Source organism: Scophthalmus maximus, chromosome 7, assembly GCF_022379125.1.
Source record: "Scophthalmus maximus strain ysfricsl-2021 chromosome 7, ASM2237912v1, whole genome shotgun sequence".
Classification (NCBI taxonomy): Eukaryota; Metazoa; Chordata; class Actinopteri; order Pleuronectiformes; family Scophthalmidae; genus Scophthalmus; species Scophthalmus maximus.
The window spans coordinates 23,276,792-23,299,000 of NC_061521.1; the positions used below are offsets into that span (position 1 = coordinate 23,276,792).

A 22,209-nucleotide genomic window follows, 5' to 3' on the forward strand; every position below is an offset into this window, starting at 1 on the left:
CAAGAAGGTGGGAGAGAACTCAGAACTTACAGAGGCCCCCCTCACAAACACTCCGTCTGCAGAGGATTCTTGGAACGGCTCACAATGTGGTAGTTTCAGCTGAAGAGATCATCAAAGCCAGTCGCAAGTCCAACTACTGAACCAATCAGACGACTGGAAAACCATGAGTCATCGCTCTACAGGATCCTGATTGGGACAAAATTTGAGATCAAAGGTAACAAAGCGTAGCAGATACTGAGCTCAACGGTGACCGCCCACTTTTAGAACGCCTCCGGTTTCATAAATAATAATAATACAGAGTGTTACCATGGTGATTTACCCCCGGTTAGAAGAGATGAAGCTTCGTAGGATGGGGGAAAAAAACAAAAAAAGTTAAACCCGAAGTTACCACAATATCTGCAAATACCACAAGGCTTGTAGTACAAGGCCCCAAGTCTGGTCCAGGTCTAAACCAGGTCTAGACCGAGTCTGGTCCAGGTCTAAACCAGGTCTAGACCGAGTCTGGCCCAGGTCTTAACCAGGTCTAGAATCAGATCTGGCCCAGGTCTAAATCAGGTCTAGAATCAGATCTGGCCCAGGTCTAAACCAGGTCTAAACCAGGTCTAGAATCAGATCTGGCCCAGGTCTAAACCAGGTCTAGAATCAGATCTGGCCCAGGTCTAAACCAGGTCTAGAATCAGATCTGGTCCAGGTCTAAACCAGGTCTAGACCGAGTCTGGCCCAGGTCTAGAATCAGATCTGGCCCAGGTCTAAATCAGGTCTAGAATCAGATCTGGCCCAGGTCTAAACCAGGTCTAGATCAGATCTGGCCCAGGTCTAAACCAGGTCTAGAATCAGATCTGGTCCAGGTCTAAACCAGGTCTAGACCGAGTCTGGCCCAGGTCTAGAATCAGATCTGGCCCAGGTCTAAACCAGGTCTAGAATCAGATCTGGCCCAGGTCTAAACCAGGTCTAGATCAGATCTGGCCCAGGTCTAAACCAGGTCTAGAATCAGATCTGGCCCAGGTCTAAACCAGGTCTAGAATCAGATCTGGCCCAGGTCTAAACCAGGTCTAGAATCAGTTCTGGCCCAGGTCTAAACCAGGTCTAGATCAAGTCTTCACATTTGTACATCTCCCTCGTATTACACGATCAAGCGGCCACCAGTTGATCATATCCTCAACCAGACACTGTCCACACACACACAATTTAATAATCACTACCTGTCGGATCTACCGTTTGTCTGCCCGGTGTCGCAACGACGTCGGTAACTCCGCGTCGCTACTGACAGACACTCTGCTTCCAGCAGCTCCTCCTTCGGCCGATAACTTATCTCGCGGACTCGCCGTGAGCAGCGCGGACTGCACCGACTGTCGTCGTGCTTTGATGACGCCATCACTGGGACTTTCCGCATACGTCACTCGGGGCTTCCGAGTTATCAAGCTAGCAGCTCCGCATCGGCGTTCAAGTCGCCGGACGCCGTCAACGTCGCCGCGTCGGAGAACGAAGTGAAGGAGACCATGACCACGCCGGAGGCCCCCCGCGGCGCCGAGGGCTTCGGATACTAGAGACGCCGTCGTCGTCGGGAGCGACGGTGCGAGCGAGCGGCGGGATGTCAACAACGCGGCCTCTCCTCGGCATGAGACGAGGCGCCGAGCTAACGTGCGCGGAGCGGCCGGGCGGCAGGCTCCCTGCGGCGGCCGCCCGGCTGCAGCAGCAGCCGCCGCCTCCGGCGGCGGAGGAGGAGGCGGCGGCGCAGCAGCAGCAGCAGCAGCAGCCCACCGTGGACGAGTTCACGGTGCTGGAGGACAAGGAGGCCGAGCTCAAGTGCGCCAGGCCTCGAGTGGAGCAGGTGTTCGAGGTGGCGTTCACCATCATCGGCCTGCTGGACCACACGGGACAGGCGCACGGCAGCAACACGTCGCGGCAGATATGGCTGCAGCTCAAGGGGAGCCCAGACGACGTGTCGAAGGCGAAGGTGAGGGGGGCTTAGGGTGCAGTTCTCTCTCTCTCACACACACACACACACACACACACACACACACACACAGGTTGTTTTTAAACTGAACCAAACAAAGCCACGCGCTGCACCGACCACCTGGGTCAGGTGTATCATGCTCCTGTGATTGACCCCGGCCTCGGCTGCTTGATCTCAGGAGCATGTTCAACATCAGAGCACTGAGATACATACGTGGGTTTAAGTATATAGTTTAAAGTGTGTGTGTGTGTGTGTGTGTGTGTTCAAAAGGAATAACTTTGTCGGAAGTAGATGAAGATAGTTTCTGCCACGACATCCAGGCACTAATGTCATGGTATGTGATTGAGAAGGTTTTGTAGTTGAACTATAAAATCACTTCTGAGCTGAACTTTGAAATGAAAAGCACGTACTTGGTAACTTTGTTGCTGAAGTGTTGTTGTTGTAAAAAAAATGCTTTCTCTTTGTTTGTGTACATATTTTCTGAAACAAACACATGAAATTACGTGTGGACAAGCGGCGTGTGATTGTGGAAGGAAATTACTTTACAGTACAATCACAATAAGGATGATTTGACATCAAAGGCGATGTAATGTGGCAATGTCTGTGGAAGGGCTACATTACAATGTAGAGGATGTGGAGATGCGGAAAACATCAGTTTAAGTATGAAGACTGCAACTGACATTGTTTTTCTTTATCTGTTTATCTGCTGATTGATTTCTCAATTGTTTTATTAATTGAGAAATCAATAAAATGTCCCAAAAAATACAATTTTCAAGTCCAAGGCGACACATTCAGACGTGTTGTTTTGTGTGATCAATTGTCTAAACGTAACAAAAAAATTCAGCTCACTGTAAATTAGAAAAGGCATAAAAACTAGCTGAAATTTGTACAACGTTGCCATTTTTGCTTACTAAAATACCAATGTGACTATTGGATTATCAGAACAGTAGAATGTTCATTTTCTTTTTATCATCGAATTGATTAAATCAACTAAGTGTTGATGATTCATTTTTCATTTTGATAGACGGCACAACCTTGAACAAACATTGTGTAACGAGGTGAACAATCGTGAACAGTCATTTGACTAAGGCGAAAGCTAGAAGTGACAAAAAGTCGAGCTGCTTCAGCGCCAGCTGTCTGGCAAGCAGACGTAAATTCAAAAAAAAAATCATATCTTTGTTTTACTTCGTCGCCATCATAGATATTATTCATTTCATATTAATTCCAGCAATGTGAAGATATATATTTTGCCCCTTGGTTGACATGTGCAACATGTTGCATGATTCCAGTCATTATTTCATTCCCGGTCAAGTTCACTGTTTTCTGCTGACATCAGTTGGACAACCCCTGACTTCCAGTTAAAGCATTATTTGGTTTTGGGTTTTCCTCATAGGAAGCTTTGATGTTGAAGATTTATAGATCTAGATTCATAGATGATGGGAATGCATCATATGTAGGGCTGCAACTAGCAATGGTTGTCATTATCGATCAATCGATTAGTTGTTTGGTCCATGAAATGTCATAAAATGGTAACATTTTTTTTATCGTTTTCCCAAAAATGTTCCACAAACCAAAGATATTCAGTTCACGGTCACAGAGGAGCATAGAAACCAGAAAATATTCACATTTAAAAAACAAAAAAATTTAATCCATTATCAAAATAGTTGGAGATTCATTTAGTAAGTTAGTATTAAGAATTGGAATGTTTCAGCTTTTATGTTTTGTGTGTTGGTGCCATCATGTCGCTGGCATTGGGAGATAAGATGAACCTTGAGACGGTCTCCAGTCTCAAGAAGATAATAACAATCCTGACATGGTAATTTAGTAGTTGATTACAGAATCAGTTCATAATTGTTGCAGCTCTAATCACACAATGTAAACAATATTCCTTAATATCTGCTTTTGTGTATCTTGCACTTAATTTGAAGGCAAAATCCATATCCTTATTTTTCCTCAGAGCCCACTTAAAAAACCCTCAAAGATAACGGGGGGCCATGTTTCTACTATGAGAACACAGATCACAGATTTCCATCCTCGTCAGCAACAACATCCCAACATCACTCGGATGTGACTGAATCACAGTATCTGATACTGACGAATATGCGAAAATAGGCTTTAAAATGTTTACATTATGTGCTTACTCGTGCAAAATAGCCGTCAATATCATGTGTGCATTTGATCTCACTGTGATTTTCCCGAATCTGTCACACTTCAGTGTCTCGTGTCACGAGTATGACTCTTGTGCTCGTGCGTAAGTTCTTCCCCCCGGTCACCAGCTGTTCCAGGCTCTGCCAGTCAAGCGAGACTGTGATGCGCAAGAAGTCATTCGTTTCACTGTCGGGCCCGTTCAACTCATAACAAAGATACCATAATATAAATATACGCGTCCTGCGCGGCCATTCCAATTTTTTATTGGTGCCTCCTCTATTTCTTGGAAATCACTGCCATAACCCCCAAATGAAAGCATTTCTTGTAATATAGTTTTTGTGTGGTTTTAACTAAGTGTGACGAAAGCGCTGCACATGATTTGAAAATAGTCATAACTGTTATTTTCTCTTTCAACAATCTGCCACAGATTTCTGCTGCTGCTCTTCGCAGCATCGGCATGCTAACAATGTGAAGCTATTAGCTTGACTCACAGGCGAGGAAATACAGTTTGTGACTTGATGGTATTCAGTTTTATTGGCTAAAAGTTTGGTTCTTGCAGAGGGAGAGTTGGTTAAGTTAAAGGAATAGTTCAAGATTTTGGAAAAAGTTGAATGAGGAGATCGCTATCACTGTTATATCTCTACAGCTGGAGGCAACAAATTGTATATTTTTATAGCTCATTGTGTTGTGTCGATTGAATCTGTGGAAAAACTGAATCTTTAAAATAACAGTAAGCCTTGTTTTTTTACATGGGGTCAAGTGCCAGGTTATAACTTCCTGTAGTCTCAATTTGTTGCCAACTGCTCTCGGACTAAGGTCGGACATCTCATCTTATTCTCTCGCAAATTTCCTATAATCCCGATGTTGTGCCTGGACATTGGTGAAAGTACCATTTGTCTAAGCAATATAATTGATCAGTTATGGCCATCAAAATAATAAAATATTAATATTAAAAATGTTAATATTAAATAATAACTTTAATTAATATCAAAGAGTTAATATCAGAGTTAGATGCTCAACACTAACTCTGCTTGGTGGTTCCTGAGCTTGATCAGTTGACCAGACTTTGTGTCTGCCACTAATGTAAAACCAGACTTTCCAGCCTGGGTTGGTCCTTTGGCAGGCGTCGCTGCCTGTGGAAGTTGCAGAAGTCTGCTTCTAGTTTTTATTTCTAGTTAGTTTAATATTTAATTTAATTTTGTATTTTTATTTTATGTAGGATTGATATATGTGTAATGTATGTATGTTTGTAAATGCTGCAGGATGCCTGAATTTCCCTTGGGATAAATAAAGTATCTACTAAACTAAACTAAACTTCTGCAGGCCTGCATGGAGGTCAGGGTCCAAGAGCAGTGGTTTCTCCCAGAGGAGGAAGAGAGGTCTTTGCTCTCCGTTGAGAGGTTGGAGAAGAGAGTGTTGTCTCCTTGAAGTTAGAGGGAGGAAGAGCGTGAAAAGATGGGTGCGCTGGGGTTTTGTGGACCTGACGAGCCCCTGGGGTCTGGGGCACACAGTGACCAATGGCAGCTGGAGCTTGGAGGAGAGTTCACACCAAGGTGTGATAAGCGAAGCATTCTGGGCGTCAGAGTTCTCCAGTCTGTTCCTTTGTCTTTGGAACAAAGGACAAAATGATCAGGTCCTCCATTTTGTGAAGCACTAAGTGATGACACTGGTCTTTAGGTCTCAGGGGTCTTTAAATGTAGCATCAGTGAGATGGAAAGCATTCCGTCAGAAGTCTTTTGTCCAATTAAAGCAAAGCTTTGGTGTTGATAAAATGATTCTTTATTAAAGCACAACTCCCTTTTCCAATCTTTATCTGTAATGTTTGCCTCTGATACATTACTTAATCATTAATATTTTAATCTAGTTATTAACAACCTTTTACGTAAGCCTTTGTCCAGCTCATTTTAATTGGTTGTTTAGTTTGTTTGTTTTTAAAGCCACACCCCAAATATTTGTGATCTGCTTCTCTTTCAAGTCTGATACCGGTTCTTTCTCTCTTTCTTTCTTTCTGTTTTCACTCCCACTGCATCATTGTTGACTCATTTTACATTCTTGAGCTCTTCTACACATTAACGCTGAAGATATGTGACACAACCGCACCCACCTTTAGCTGATTCATGCCAACATTTCCCACAGCGAGGAGATTCCCTGAATCAACGACGGGTGTTTGGTTTCGGCACGCGTCAGCTTTACTGCACCACAGCAAACATTCACTTCTGAACTGAGAAAAAGCAAACAAGTAATTTTAACACTTAAGCCACAGCATTTAAAACTGTTCATGTTGTGAGTCAGGGGTGTATATTCATTTCGCGTAACATGCTGATTGCAAAAATCATGGACAGATTTTAGGATCATGTGCCACTAAAGATGTTTCCATATTATGTTTTGTAGGAGGAACCATTGTTTTATTGTGCGTGTTTAAAGCATGTTTGTTATCTTATGAATTTTGAAAAATACCCTGATTTGCATATAACAAATGGAAATACATAAGAGAGGGAAATAAATAAATGTGGCATCAGGAAATAAAAGTACCGGGAAATAATATTTATTTAACTAATTGCCTCATTTATTTATTTCAGGATGTATTTCATAGACTTATTTATTTATTTATGTATTATTAATTAATTAAATATTGAATAAAATGGCATTCCATACCGTTGTGGGTTTTTTTTCTTAAATTGAGCTTTATAAAGAAAAGTTTATCATTATTATTATTATTATTATATAGATTTTATTATTGCAAATAAATCCTCCTTTGATGAGGATTGTAATCTTCAGTTTTTATTGAATCTGAAGAGAAAATATTATATGATGCATGGTGTAACTTTATGTTTTATGTTTCTTGAGAATCTCTCATCCAAAAATAATCTTCCCTTCGTGATCAATAATACACATGCAAGTCTTTAAAAAAATATCATGGGACAGACAGACGTTTATAATTTTTATTAAGGGGAAACGAGTGTGTTCTTCTGTTTTTAACTTTAACTCTTCTCCTCGTCTCGCAGGAGTACGTGCGAGGACTCTGTGACCCAGAGCTGCACAAAGACGAGCGGTACCCGGTGGACATGCACTGCATCTTTGCCGGCGCCCGCGGCCTCTTCCTGGACCGGCTCGTGCGGGACACCAGCGCCGAGGTCCAGGTGCCCGAGCCGGGCCGACTGCGGCTGCTGGGCCGGGCCGAGTCGGTCGTGATGGCCCAGAGCAGAGTCCAGCAGTTTGTTGCACTGTTCCAGGTACAGGGTCCTGCTAATCTGTTCAAGACATCACCTTAGCATCTAGGAATCTGTGACAGACATTTTTCTTCTTCTTTTTAATGACATTTCTATAAATGATTTACTTATTGAGACATGAGGAAGATAAATGACGTCCGTCTGTGTGTTTGTGTGCAGGAGAAGCAAATTCTACCGAGCGACAGAGAACCGGCGGTGAAACGAGCGTTCAAGTCCTTCGTGGAGGAAAGAGACGACAAATACACTATGGAGCTTCTTCTGCTGCCCAGTGCCCTGAAGGAGGAGTTACTGGGACTGGCTCACAGCCCCACCAGCTCAAACTCATCCTCCCTGGTTGGTGTACACCTCAATATTGTGATTTATTATAGTACAGCACAACTATCGTGTCGTTGATCTGTGTAAATATGTGGCTGTGATGGTTTTGGGGGTTCATCCTTTGACATTTGGAAGTTGTTTTCTTTTCCACATCGTGCTTGTGTCGTTTCACTTTGCTTGATTCAAGTTTGAATTCCATTTTAACTTTTATTTTAAAACTTTCCGATGCTTCCTTAAGTGAATTAAAACCTTTTGTTGGAAGATCCCAGGATATAATTTTGGCAGCTGTGCATTGATAAAATTTCTGTGCCTTTTTACAAACAGACTCTGATTTATGTAAGAAAAACCGTCGAGGGAAGTGCAATACGAAAGTGTAGGTGTTTAAAGGGAACTTTGACTACTTCTTCTTTCCTTCCCTCCAGGCTCCGCTCAACCAGACTCTGCATCCCGGCGTGGCCGAGGTGGACCAGGACCGCTCGCAGAGCAGCACCCCCGTGACGGAGCTCTCCAACCGCATCTTGGACACCAGTTTTGAAGAAAGAGGTTTCGGGGTGGGAACGGCCGGCGGCGGAGCCGTTAAAGTGGGAGGCGGAGGAGGGATAGGTTTAGGGCCAGATGCAATCCTGCTCAACGGCACTCGGCCCTCGCACAAGCGGCGCTCGTCCGAGAGCGAGACCCGGGACACAAAGAGACAGTACTCTCTGGAGAGGCGAGACGAGTCGCCGGAGAGAGCGAGGGAGCGTGAGCGACAGAGGGGTGACAGGGAGGGCCGTGGCGCTGGTAGCAGCTGCAGATCCAAAACGCCCTCTGCCTCCTCATCGTCGTTCTCCTCCTCCTCGTCCCCCTGCGCTAAAGCGAACACGGTCGGTCCGATCATGCTGGAGTCCAGCGAGGGCATCTTGGATGATGGAGAGGCAGTGAGCCCAGAAACCAACCTCCGCTGCTTGGTCAACTTCTTCAGGTTAGGCTCATAGTAGTTTGATTAATCTGTCATTATTATATTGGTTCTATATACTCATTATTTGTTAACTGAATTATGTAGCTGCCTTTTTTTTCTTGAGGTCAATATGTTGTTGAGAGCCACGATGAGTTTTATCTCATGTGAGAATTTTACTTTACAGTCAATTGAATATTATCAGGTTTTGCGCTCTTGGTCGGACCAAACGGGACTTGTGACGTTGACTAATATCAACGCAGTAATTAATTGTAAAAAAAAATCAGCTGATGAGTTGATAAGGAAAATATCTGAGTCGCAGCCCGAATGTGATCTGTTGAAGTTCAGTGTTGGTGAACTAGGTCAAAAATCTCCTGGGTCCATTCTGTGTATAAATAGACTTATTTTAAAGTTCAGATGAAGCTAAGACGAAGCTTCAGTCTGTGGATTAGACCAAACAAGTACAAGATTTCTCTTTGTGATTCCACGGTGAAGTGTTTCCAGGCTAGAGCAGAAGTGGTGGGATGGAAAATACTCACTCGTGTTGTGAAAGCCTCACATTAGCATATTAGCTATAGCTGAGATTCAGATCACAGTTTTGACCAAAACAAAGTCTGTGGATTGTCTCCCCTTTCTTTTACATTGGTATTGCTTTAGGAATCAATCAATCAACCAAACTTTATTTGTATAGCAACTTTCAAAACAAATGAAATGCAATTAAATAAGTTTTACAGGTGATTTGACAAAACATAGGATGTTTAAAAAAATGGACTAAAAAGATCAATAACTGAAAAGACAACAATAAAAAAGTGTGTGAAGTACCACACAAAATAAATTATTGTAACATAGTAAAAGGTCAGTAATGTTAATTATATTGAAATGTATAATGGCCAACACAACATTTTTTGTAATACAAAATATTTAGAATTTATTCTAAAGATAAAAAATAACTCTAAATAATAAAACCATACATTTTTTTAAAAATATTTGTAAGTCACTGTGAGCAGGAGCAATAATTACAGTCGGCAATATCTCTGAACTTATAGGAAAGTAAGACGGACTTGAAGAAAAACAGAACCAGATTCCTTAACATCTCTCACCCACACTGTCCAAACTAATTTTCCTCCAGAACCATGGGATACCAGCAGGAAGTGGTGGAGCGCGTTGTCAAGGAGACAGGACAGACAGAAGACACCTTCCTCGTGCTGGAGAAGATCGTCGAGGAGACCAAGCGTTGTGAGAAGGGCTCGAAAGGAGAAGCAAAAGAAAGACTGCTCAATTCTATGCGCTCCCCAGACACACCGTCGTCCTCCTCATCATCGTCATCCTCATCATCCTCCTCCTCGACGGTCTCTTGTCTCAGAGAGAAGGAGCGCGAGCCGAGCAGAGCGCTGGTCGACCCGGGCAGGTCCAAAGAGAACATTAAGCCCAACCAGCGCGGAAGCAGCAGCAGCAACGGGCTGGGGCACCGGAGGCAGTGCAGCGGCAGCGAGACAAGCACTCAGCAGGTATTTTATCAGCAAACAACAAAGACTCTGAGCACGACATCATCGTTTTTTCCTTCCTTTTACTTTGACAGAACTTTTAATCGAGCCACTTTGACTGAGGAAATAAGGGGAAGAGCAAAATCATAGAGCAAAACAATCAGGATGTAGATCTAGCTGCTTGTCTCTGCATGATACAGTTTTGGATGACAAATGTGCTTCATCTCACTTCATTCCATTTGTCACCTCGTGTCACATTTCATTCATATCTTGGCTCCCATGACAATTATCAATGCCTTCTTCAAATCCTTCATCTCCCCCACTTTATCCTCCATCTTGTTCTCTGATCTCATCCGTCTCATCACATTAAATCATTTCCAAAAGCTTGGTTCATATCTTATGACTCCTCCTCGTATCGAGTCATCACACAAAACGTGTAATATTTAAAAAAAACAACTTCCTGAAATATTTATTTCAGGAAGTTTTAAACAGAGTTGTGCTTGATGTCTAGAGCTGCAACAGTTAATCGATTAGTAATCGACTACTTAATTAATCGCCAACTATTTTGATGATCGACTAAAATCTAAAAAATCTCTGATTTCAGCTTCTTAAATCTGACATTTTATGGTTTCTTTGCTCCTCTGTGACAGTAAACTAAATATCTTTGGTGTGTGGACAAAACAAAACATCATCTCGAGGTTTTGCGAAACACGATTGACATTTTTCACAATTTTATGACATTTTATGTCAAGCTATTGGAAATGATTCTATGGACCAAACAACTAATCGTTTAATCAAGAAAATTATCGACAGATTAAACGATAATGAAAATAATCTTTACTTGCAGCCCTATCGATGTCTTTTAATTCAGACGACGGAATTGTGTTGTACATTTTTTTCCCCCCTTAATCATCTCAGATCTCATCTCAGGCAATCACCATCAAGAGGAGCTCCAGTGCTCAAGGCGGAGCGGGGAACTACGAGGTCATCACCATCGACGATGACGAGGACGTCGTACTCATGGATGCCAAAACAGCGGATAGTAGCACGTCGCGGATGATCGTGGCGCAACTCGAAAACCACTCGGGATCCAGAACAGACTACCTGGCGCGGGGAGCGGGCGGTGGCGGCGGTGGCGGTGGCAATGTCCCCCCACAGAGGGACTACTTGTCGAGGGGCGGGACTCAGACTTTAGGAGGAGGAGTCAAAGTGGAGACTGTGACAGCGCTGCGCAGCACGCCGCAGTGGCTGGCGGCCACCACCACCTCGCTGGCTTCAACTCCCAGTGTAGGTATTATCCTGAAGACCCCCGATACCGCTAGTTACTTCACTTGGATGTTCGAACGTCACTGTCTTGAACAGTGGAAACCCCCGATAGTGATCAACCACTCATACGGATCAAAAAATCATGTTTAAATAATTTCCTCACACATTTTTTGTCATCACACGACATCACACGTCTCTCTTTTTCCCTCCTCAGTCAGCTCAGTCCGGCTACCGGCACCCGGCCTCTCCTTATCAAACCATTGGCCACATGGGGTTACACGGGGGCGGGGCCAGGGCTCCCCCTACGAACAACCCCCCCGCGCCGCCGGTGACCGGCTTGGCTCGTTTCCATCAGTCGCTGAGGACTCCCTACACACTGAAGCTGCCGAATGAGCCGGGGCGCCCCGAGCTCCGACACATCATCATAGACGGCAGCAACGTGGCCATGGCGTGAGTCTGATACACACACACACGCACTAACACACATGCGCAGGGATAAACCAGAAAACCCTGTTCTTGCATGTATGATAAGTAAAAAATGTCCTTTTCATACCAGACAGGAAGGTCATTTAAAGAAACAATAAGTTTGGGTTCAACCAAAACTTTCCTTCACACAGTTTGAACATATGCTAGATTCTTATTTACTAAATCGTGTTCATGTCAGGGAACACGACATGAACATGTGACGTCGGGAGATTGTGACTGCGTTTCCTCAAATTTGACTCATTGACTTACAACCGCAAGGCAGAAATTCTAGTTCTTATAATGGTTCTAATTATTTCTGTTGAGAATGTTTAACTAAAACGCAGCTTTTATTTTGAAAGTCGAAGGTTTGGTATGACGTGATGACCCTTCACTTCCAGGTTATATTTAACATGCGACACTCTGCTTTTAGTTTTACCATTATTAGGGATTAAAACACTTCCGATGACAATATATTGGCCGATATGTATTTAGTTTTTTCTAAATGGCGAATGATTCCTAAAATGTCGTTATCAAACCCTGATGACATGAAATGTAATTGAGGTTTGATATTTTACAGTTTAACCATGAACTTTATTTTTAAATAGCCATAAATAAAAAGAAAAACTCAATTACAAGCAAATTTATTGAACTCTGATTAATATTTTGGTGCAAATGGTAAATATAAAAGTTCAGCTTTTCTGCATTGTTTATTTTATAAAATAAAAGTTTTCATATCTACGCATAGCGCATTACCGTAAATGCCGATACCACTATGTCTTTTTAAGGGCTCATATCTAAGGGTGTTATCGTTATAGTATATTTTTGTGAAGTGTCTGTGGTGGATGTGATATCGGTTCTGCTCAAGGGATGTTGCTGTTTTTTTTCTTTCACACCGTTCCCTTCATTGATGGCACGATTCTTTTGGTGTGAAATAAAGAAACAGAAAGACTTGAAATTAATCAGATGTGTGAGATTTAAATTTTAGAAATGTGCTAATGGCATTTTGCCCTCTTTTTTTTTTCTTTTTTTTTGCATCACATCGGTATAAAAATTGTTTTCACATTTTGGGGCCAAGTCAGCAGGACACGGGGCACAGTGAAATAATCCACCACTGAACTTCTGGTTCAGTATCTACAGTCAAAACACACGACGGTCAATGCGACTCAGAAGGTTTTACTGGCAAACCTCAACAGCGATGACCTAGTTGTGACAGGCAGGATTCTAGTCTTAGTTTTAAAGAAATGTTATTTTTCGGTGAATCACCCATCACTTCCTCTGAACCCCCATGAGAACGAAACACCAGGTAAAAAGTGTAAAAAAAAGGAGCGGCACAATTCCTCTGACTCAGCGTTTTCTTTACTCGTATGAGTGGCTAAGGGCACAACATGTCTCTTTCAAACGCTGTCACTTCCCGCACCTGTAGCACACATCACGTTTTCCTTTTTACACATGAAGCAGTCACCCTTCCCATCAATATCCACATCATCAGCAGTTAAGGTCACACACTCACCCACCCCCGCCCCCAAACTCATCTGTCACAGTGTGAAGTTACAACCCTGATTGCGTAGGCGCACCAAAAACTTAGTCCACATCCACGTGTCGTCGTTTCTCATAACCTGTGTGTGTGTGTGTGTGTGTGTGTGTGTGTGTGTGTGTGTGTGTGTGTGTGTGTGTGTGTGTGTGTGTGTGTGTGTGTGTGTGTGTGTGTGTGTGTGTGTGTGTGTGTGTGTGTGTGTGTGTGTGTGTGTGTGTGTGTGTGTGTGTGTGTGTGTGTGTGTGTGTGTGTGTGTGTGAGCACCATGATATTTATATCTGGGGGTGTTTTTCAGAAGAAAAACCTTTTCTAGTAAAAAAGAAATCCCTGTGTGTAGTTTCTGTTCATCCAGGGATTAGGCAACAAAAGAAGGACTTTGCTGTTTCTTTTGTGCGACTGTGTGTATCACACAAGGGGAGGTTTGGCAGCCTACAGCTGTGCTGATGTCACCACCACGGTTCGTCTTATCCCAGATGACCTCGCCTTGACCTCTCGCTTTTGCAACCACTTCCTTTCACGTTCTGTGCTCTCCACCCTCCGTCCCCCCGGTCCGTCCGTCTTTACCAGAAGTATTGTCGAAACAGCAACGCACAGGTCACTTCTGGCTCGACTCGAGCTTTCATCATTTATTGCCCTTAGTCGGAAATGCAAAAGTGAGGACCCCAGTTATGAGACTGGAAAGCAGTTTTAAAATCACAGTACTCGGCTTCCGCTACTGTGTAAAGATTAATAAATAATATGTAGCTTTGTATTTTTGTTTATTTTATTTTGAAATGGCCACGGCAGCCGATAATTGTTTGCGATGTCCCCAGCTGCAGGTTTGAGGATCAGGATGTCGGTGCTGATCCTGACCGGCGGTTGTGTGATCACCCGTGTCCGGGTTTTTTTGTTTGTTGGTTTAATTGTTTTTCAGCATAATTACGCAAAAACTACTCTCACAGATTTCCAAGAAACTTGGTGTAAAGATGAGTCATGGGCTGAGAACAGAGCAATCAAATTTTGGCACAGATCCGGACAAAGGGGCGTTTCCAGGGAATTTTTTCTTTGTCCACTTCCTATAAAGAAACCCTCCAGTCACGTTTTAGAATATAAAAAAAGAATCTGCTATGCCTAATATTTTATTTAACATTGTTTAACGCTAAACGCTAACTGTCTTCTGACACACCTGCCGTCCTCTCGTGGATGCTAATGCTAATGCTAACTGTCTTCTGACACACCTGCCGTCCTCTCGTGGATGCTATTGCTAACGCTAACTGTCTGCTGACACACCTGCCGTCCTCTTGTGGATACAGATGCTAACGCTAACTGTCTGCTGACACCTGCCGTCCTCTCGTGGACGCTAACTGCTAATGCTAATGCTTACTGTCTTGCTGACACACCTGCCGTCCTCTCGTGATGAGCTGCTTCTGCTGCACTGGAAGTTTCCGGTTTCTTTGCCTCACATTTGCATATTCAACAGCGATCGTAATTTTCTATATTTGTTACTTACCGAATCTAGCTTGAACAGGATTCGTTTTGAATTTCAAATTGCAGAGAAGTGCAACAGAAATCTCCTCCTCCAGGAGAGGAATGTGAAAACACCTCTATAGTGACATGTGCTCAGATACAGATACAAGTCCCTGTAGTCAATGTCAGACTTTTTAGAGGACAGAAACAGAAGAAAAACACTTTATTGAGTGGAGGGGGACTTTAAGATTGTGGGATTTTGGTGCAGCTTGAATGAATTTAAGGAGACTGTCGGGCCTCGGTGGTGGCATGTGCTTTACTGAGTGCCATCCTAGTTGTGATATGTAAAGTTATTCAGCTTTTTTTTCCCCTCCTGGGGTAGCGTCCAGGTTTCCGTAGTGATTTTTCTAGCTGCATAATCTCCTCCTTCCTGTGGTGTCATTCATCACTTTCTCTTTCAAACAGTCAGTGGAACTTCCCCCCGACTTCGCACTGCGGCTCTGACCCACAAGCTCGACAACGTGTGTGTCTGCGTATGTATGTGTGTGACCTTTGAACCTTGTTATTGTTTGTGATCAGGTGCGCGTTCTGCACACGTACTGCGGGAAACATGTTCGTCAACACTTTGGTACCGTCGCACACGTCAAACGCTGATTTCAGGTCCGAGTATTTGTGCCGCAGCAGCATCAGACTTGTGCAGCTCCAGAACAGAAACATTTCCAGTTACTTCCACAATCCTCCTCTTGTTCTCTCACAATTATGACAGATGCACCGTGGTTTATTACCGATGTTATCGGCCTTTTGATGAGGATAAAGTAGGTCACTGTTTTGCAGGCCACATTGGGCTGTAGCTGCAGCTGAATAGACCAACCCACACTGTTATTTTTTCACTCAACCTACGTCACTTTGCTCGAGACGTGCAAAATATTTTTCTTTTTCATAATCGCACGGGGAAGTAACCGCCACAGCTGAAACTGACAGAAGTTCACATGACGAGGAAGAGGAAAGAAACGAGAACAGAGGCTCCAATTCACACTTTAGTCTCTAAAAAAAAAAAGCTTTTTGAAATGTTTTTTTCTCTGGATTTTAATTTCATTATAAATAAAAAAACAAAAACAAAAAGCTCTCATGACAAACTCTTGTGAAGAAAGCAGGACGTTATGACATGCTACTGAAGGCTTTTTAACAAAGATTCGAAACTTGACTTGACATTTCACCGGGAAATAATATCCTGTTCAGAAGAAGTTTTTAAAATGTTGCTGTCTGTTTCTCCCGTGGTCATGATCCGTGACATAGTTCCCTTGAACGCACATGCACCTGAGGCCTTCAAATGCACTGATAAAAAAGCTAAAAAACAGTGTTTCATGGTCAGATAGTGGTTTGGGTCTGCGGCGGCTGGCGGAGGCAGCAGCTTCCTGCTCGATGCTTCCTGCTGTCTGAGGTCGGCCGAACTCAGGGAGTTTCTCGCCTCTGTTGGAGTTTGTTTGTTTGTGTTGTTGTCTTGTGGCCGTCTGCCCTGGCGACCGTTTGTTCTACTGCAGCCGTCTTGACGTGTGCGTTCGCGCTGTTCACGTCACCGTCATCAACCGCCTGGGCCAGCTGAGGCTGGTGGCGTGTGTGTTTGGTTGCTGTTTTGTTGTGAGTGCTGATAAACAAGCTGCTTGCAGGTTTGTCATGACTCCTGTTGCCATTTAAAAAAGCCTAATAAGAGGTAACAGCTCTTCTGCTAATGTTTGTAGCTTTCCGTCATCTGTCGCATTATTATGACACGTGTAGATTTCAGGGCCTCATTTGCCAAACGTCTCAGATTTTTTTCTAGATCCCGACAGATACTGGATTCTTGGGGCCGATACCGATATTATGGAGTAAGGAATTTCCGATATCGATATACCGGCTGCTATACTGTATATTTGAAATAAATGGCATCGAAAGAAGACGTAGTTATCAAACCCTTATGACTAAAATATAAAGAAAGGAAAAAGATACAACAACATATAAAAAACTTGATTTACGAAAATAAAGTCTTTTTTGTAAAATATCAACCAAAAGTTCTGTAAAATAAAAGTTTTTATATCGATGCATTTTGCAAACATAAATGCCGATACCAATATGTCGATATATCTGTCGGCCACTCATTTTCCCCCCAAACGTCTTTCTTTTTCCCCCTGATTCTGCTAATGCAGCATAAATATTTGCGCTCTGACATTTTTTAGTTGAGTGTCAGTGTGAAATTAATGCTCTGAAAAATTCCAAAGTGGAACAAAAAAACAACTTGTCTGTGGCATGTAGAGAACACTTTGTTCTGCCAACAAGCGCAATGTGTTGCATGCAGCACATGTGGAAAAACATCTGTTGTGCAAGAGTACAACTGCTCGAGGTTTGGGCCAAATCCAAATCTGGTGTCAAATCCTTTTCACATCCCAAATCAAATGTTCAAACAGTTTAACTGTCATAATTTGTAAGTTATTCAAATTAAAACTAGCTATAACCTCAGATACAGGTATCTGTGATCAACTGTTGTTGTTGTTGTTGTTGTTGGGCGAGAAGCTAAAAATGTGTTTGACTACATTATCAACGTTGACAAATTCATATTCACAACCTTTTGATGAGCGATATTTCATTGTTTTTACGCATTGACATAGCAAATGAAATATAAAAACTTTTAATCCTGATTTGTCATTAAGCTTTTGATCCAAACAGTTCAGTTCTTTTTTAAAAATTTTTATCCTTTATTCAACCAGAATGTTCCCGTTGAGATTCTTTATCTCTTCTGTTATGTAAAGGTCTTGTATATAAAAACAAGCAGGAACAGATAATACACAAAAAAAACATACTAAAGCACAGAACAGATGCTGAAACATACAGGAATCAATGTAAAAAATGAATTATGGAAAATAAAAAGTACATGTTCACAGCAATAAACTTTTATAAAAAAGTTTTTTAAACGTGACAGAGAGAAACGACTCCAGGTTTATGTTTCCTTGTGTGGTGCATGAAGGCAAAAGGCAAATTTAGCAGCTCTGTTCAGCTAGTCGGGACCTTAGGGAGAATTTTCCCTGATGATCGAGTTTTGTATCTACAAAGTATCAACAGACTAGAAAAGTATTGTGTTAGCTTGTTGTTAGCTTGTGGTTTCCTTCGAAGACACTACGAGCTTGATCCAGCAAAAAAAAAAATTTGATTGTGAAAACTGCAATGTTCTCGTATTTCACGTGCCACGATGATCCGATTTCATTTCTCCCGAGACGAGGTGGCCACCATTGTTGAACTTGGAACTTTTCAGTACTTTCGTATGCATTGTTTCATTTGTCTGCGTGTTCCCCTCGTCTAACCGCGTGTCACTCTCCTCCTCCTCCAGTCACGGCCTCCATCGGTTCTTCTCCTGTCGAGGCATCGCGCTGGCGGTGGAGACGTTCTGGAGACGGGGCCACAGGGAGATCACCGTGTTCGTGCCCCAGTGGCGTCAGAAGAGAGACCGACTCACGACAGGTAAACGGGCGGCGCCTTTTTAGCAGTTATTAGCAAATAGATAGGGTTTTTTTTCCGTTGTTATTCATACCTGCTACCTATTCATTTGCCAGTTAACCTGTCCTGTATGTTTTTCGGAATTGTAGGAGGAAGCAGCTGTACACGTCAGTCTGATATTATATCAAAAATGTATTTAATTGCTGTTGTTTTATTACAGAGCAACATTTTCTGAACCAGCTGGAAGACCTGCGGCTGCTCTCCTTCACTCCCTCCAGAGAGGTCTGTGGCCAGAGGATCTCCTCACACGATGACAGGTAACGGACACACACACACACACACACACACACACACACACACACACACACACACACACACTCACTCACTCACTCACTCACTCACACACACACACACACACACACACACACTCACTCACTCACTCACTCACTCACTCACTCACTCACTCACTCACTCACTCACTCACTCACTCACTCACTCACTCACTCACTCACTCACTCACTCACTCACTCACTCACTCACTCACTCACACACACACACCGTCTACATAGAGAGAGAGAGAATTTGCATGAGTTTTTAATTTGTATTTATGTCCAGTGGTGCAGATAGAAGAGATTTTAATCATAGACCATCAGGTAAACACTAAATCAGGGGGATTTTTTGTGGATATTTTTGGCTCCATGATCAGATTATTTCTTACCACGCAAATATCTCACACAGTATCTGTTTCACTCACTCTGCCCAACACCAACTACAGACATACTGTAAAGAAAAAACTAATAGATATATATATAAGTACAGTTAACTGTAGGACAAATCTAATGATGTTTGGTATTTAAAAAGTTGTATATTATGATAAAAAATACTGAAATAATCATTTTCCTCCGAATGATGAGATTTTTTCTCTGAGCAACTTAAATTGATCATTGGCTTCATCAGCCATCACAGATATATTAATATAATTAAGGGAATTTTGTAAAGGGGTAAGTGAAGTAACTTTAAAAAAAATCACCCTGACTCAGCACTCTCGCATTGGATTCCCATCCGCGGACTTTGAACACAGGGAAAATCCTGACAGTCTAATCCACACACACTCCTTTCTCTTCCTCTCTCTCTGTTTCTGTGTGTTTGCGTGTGTGCGTGCGTCAGGTTTCTGCTCCACCTCGCTGAGAAAACAGATGGGATCATCGTAACCAACGACAACCTGAGGGACTTTGTCGACACCTCGGACACCTGGCGCCGGATCATTCAGCAGAGGTGACCGCACGCCATGTGCACACGGCGCAATTAGTCATCAGCTCACCACACGGCCCATTACACAACCCGACGCTGGGAAAAGTCCACAGAGACGATTCAGATGTTATTATTTTAAATTTAATCTAATTTAAGAGCAAATGAATGTTCTCAAGGCAAATCCGTCACAGCGGTATAAGTGTATGCCTCATGCTGATACAAAAGAAGATGGGTGTTTGTTTGATTCATATCATTATTTATTATTTATTATAATCCACAGGGAAAAATATATTTCCCATTTTTAATATCATAAACAATTAAAATGTAAACTATAATGTTTTGCGGGTTCTTTATATGTTTGTGGGTTTTTATGAGAAGTTACTAAATCTTGCACTTTTTTTTGTCTTTGATAAAATCCTTTGTTTTATGGAATACCATCATCATCTTCTTTATTATGACAGATTAAGGAGTTTGGATTGTTGTCTTATAAAGGTTTTTATTAAAAAAATTTAAGTACAGTAAACTGAACCAGCAGAGGTGGAATGAATACTTGGATAGTTGATTGTGAGACTGTGTCGCCCCCTGGTGGTCGTTACGCAGCTCAAATATGACACCCAGTGTGTGTGTTTGTGTGTCCCATGTGACACCATACACCAACATTACTTCCTGGTTCAGAAATAATAGAAACCTTTTATTCATCCCGCTCGGGGAAATTCACAGCAGCACAGTATCACACAGGGTAGCAAAAATACAATTAAAATTACAGGAACAAACTGTTTTCAAAAAGTTATGTACATATATACAGAGTGCAAAAGTAATGTGTCCTTCTGACACAACATCAAGATCGGGACGATCAGTATCGACTTCAGGAGTTTAAAATCTGCTTTTTTAAAAATTATTATTATAGTTTGTTGCAATTCTGCAGTTGGTATTGTACTCATACATTTTTTTAATGCATCAATTAAAATCAATTTCCGTCCTCGTGATTGACAGGTTGCTTCAGTTTACGTTTGTGGAGGACCACTTCATGATCCCCGACGACCCCCTGGGGAAACGGGGACCTCACCTGGACAACTTCCTGCGTAAAGACAACAGGTGTGTGTGTGTGTGTGTGTGTGTGTGTGTGTGTGTGTGTGTGTGTGTGTGTGTGTGTGTGTGTGTGTGTGTGTGTGTGTGTGTGTGTGTGTGTGTGTGTGTGTGTGTGTGTGTGTGTGTGTGTGTGTGTGTGTGTGTGTGTGTTCTCTCAAATGTATGAAACTTTCTGGGTCATGACTTATAACACTCACAGTCCATCACTATCTCTTCTTTTCAGGAGAACGGCAGTGACGCCTCCCCCACTGAGACCCCCGGAATTCCAGCTGTCCTGCCAGCAGCAGCAGCAGCCGGTCTACGTCCAGGCCCTCCACTCTGCTCACCGGACCCCCGCCCCCTCCACGCCCCGGCCCCCGACCCCGCTGACGCCCCACTCCACGGCGCACTGGCCCCACTCGGGTCCCCCCGAGTGGCACCCAACACGCCGCTCCCCTTCCCCCTCGCCCTCGCCGCCGCCCCAGCGCTCGCCGGGGGAGACGTCGGACCTGAAGCGGAAGCTCTACGACATCTTCCCTGACCAGAAGCAGCGGATCGACCGCATCCTCAGCGACAACCCGTACATGAGAGACCTGAACGCCCTGTCGGGGCTGCTGCTGGGATGATCAGGACACACACAAACACAACACAAACACACACTCTTGCGAGGACAATACATACGTGCGTCAGCATAACATAATTTATTTTGCCATCTCTTCCAGCCAAGAGGACATTTAAAGTTTTTTTGTTGTTATTATTTTACATTAAGACTGATCGTCAAACTAGCTGCTATTGGCAAATATATATATATTTTTGGGGATGTTTTCCTTTTCTCCCCCCCCCCCTCCTTTGCTTTTCAAAGTGATTAATACATGAGCAACACTGCCATCTGCAAAATCCAGAGTGTTTAAAAAAATATTTGCCCAAAGTTGTCAAGCAGCAAAAGTCAACATTGTTCAAATTGTTCACATTTGTAATAAATCATTGTTCGGCCCCTTTGACAACGAGTCCACCGGTTCCATGAATGTCGGGGACTTAACACCGGGAGAGAAAAAAATGTTTCGGACCAAAAGAGGAAAAGTGGTTCTGGTGGTACAGTGACTGCAAATCTGCACATCATGAGGTTTTTACCATCATGACTTTCAACACCTCTCACAAACTCAGAGCTTTTTTCTTTATTCGATACGAGACACCGGCTCTGTGTCTGTGTGTCTGTGTGTCTGTGTGTCTCTGTGTGTGTGTGTGTGTGTGTGTGTGTGTGTGTGTGTGTGTGTGTGTGTGTGTGTGTGTGTGTGTGTGTGTGTGTGTGTGTGTGTGTGTGTGTGTGTGTGTGTGTGTGTGTGTGTGTGTGTGTGTGTGTGTGTGTGTGTGTGTCAGTTTTTCGACATACGACTTACACTCACACACACTGTCGGGCAGCACCAGGAGAGAGAAGCAGTTCCGCTGTTCAGGGGTCGTTCAACACCGACAAGGAGACGTTTAAAAGTAACGCACTTGAACTTTGTTTTCTTTGACAACACGCTTGTCTGATCAACAGCTGTGGCGTCCTTTATCAGACAAGTAAGTCAGGAGGAGGAGATCATTGAAAGTCATGTAGGTTTGTTTGAGGCCGACATTTTGAGGCTGTATGGATGGGAAGTCACTGC

The 22,209-nt window shown here is 43.1% G+C and overlaps 1 protein-coding gene across 2 annotated transcripts; it reads left to right on the forward strand.

Annotated features, from left to right (window-relative positions):
* The first annotated feature begins 1,101 nt into the window (after positions 1 to 1,101).
* On the forward strand, positions 1,102 to 21,564 carry n4bp1 (nedd4 binding protein 1). Of its 2 annotated transcripts, none has more exons than XM_035642133.2 (12): positions 1,102 to 1,957; positions 7,111 to 7,338; positions 7,495 to 7,668; positions 8,073 to 8,611; positions 9,714 to 10,092; positions 10,987 to 11,355; positions 11,549 to 11,784; positions 18,138 to 18,268; positions 18,465 to 18,561; positions 19,412 to 19,519; positions 20,489 to 20,590; positions 20,808 to 21,564. In XM_035642133.2, exons 1-12 carry the CDS (start codon positions 1,592 to 1,594, stop codon positions 21,187 to 21,189), a joined length of 3,111 nt encoding a protein of 1,036 aa, XP_035498026.2. In that variant the 5' UTR covers positions 1,102 to 1,591; the 3' UTR covers positions 21,190 to 21,564. The 2 variants fall into 2 exon arrangements, with proteins under 2 accessions (XP_035498026.2, XP_047189208.1); XM_047333252.1 differs by having other exon boundaries at positions 1,107 to 1,957; positions 10,999 to 11,355.
* Positions 21,565 to 22,209: the final 645 nt, after the last annotated feature.

Coding starts and splice junctions, on each gene's coding strand:
- n4bp1 (XM_035642133.2), top strand. CDS start 1,592: ATGTCAACAACGCGGCCTCTCCTCGGCATGAGACGAGGCGCCGAGCTA. Junction 19,520..20,488: donor CGCCGGATCATTCAGCAGAG/GTGACCGCACGC, acceptor CGTGATTGACAG/GTTGCTTCAGTTTACGTTTG. Junction 20,591..20,807: donor TTCCTGCGTAAAGACAACAG/GTGTGTGTGTGT, acceptor TCTTCTTTTCAG/GAGAACGGCAGTGACGCCTC.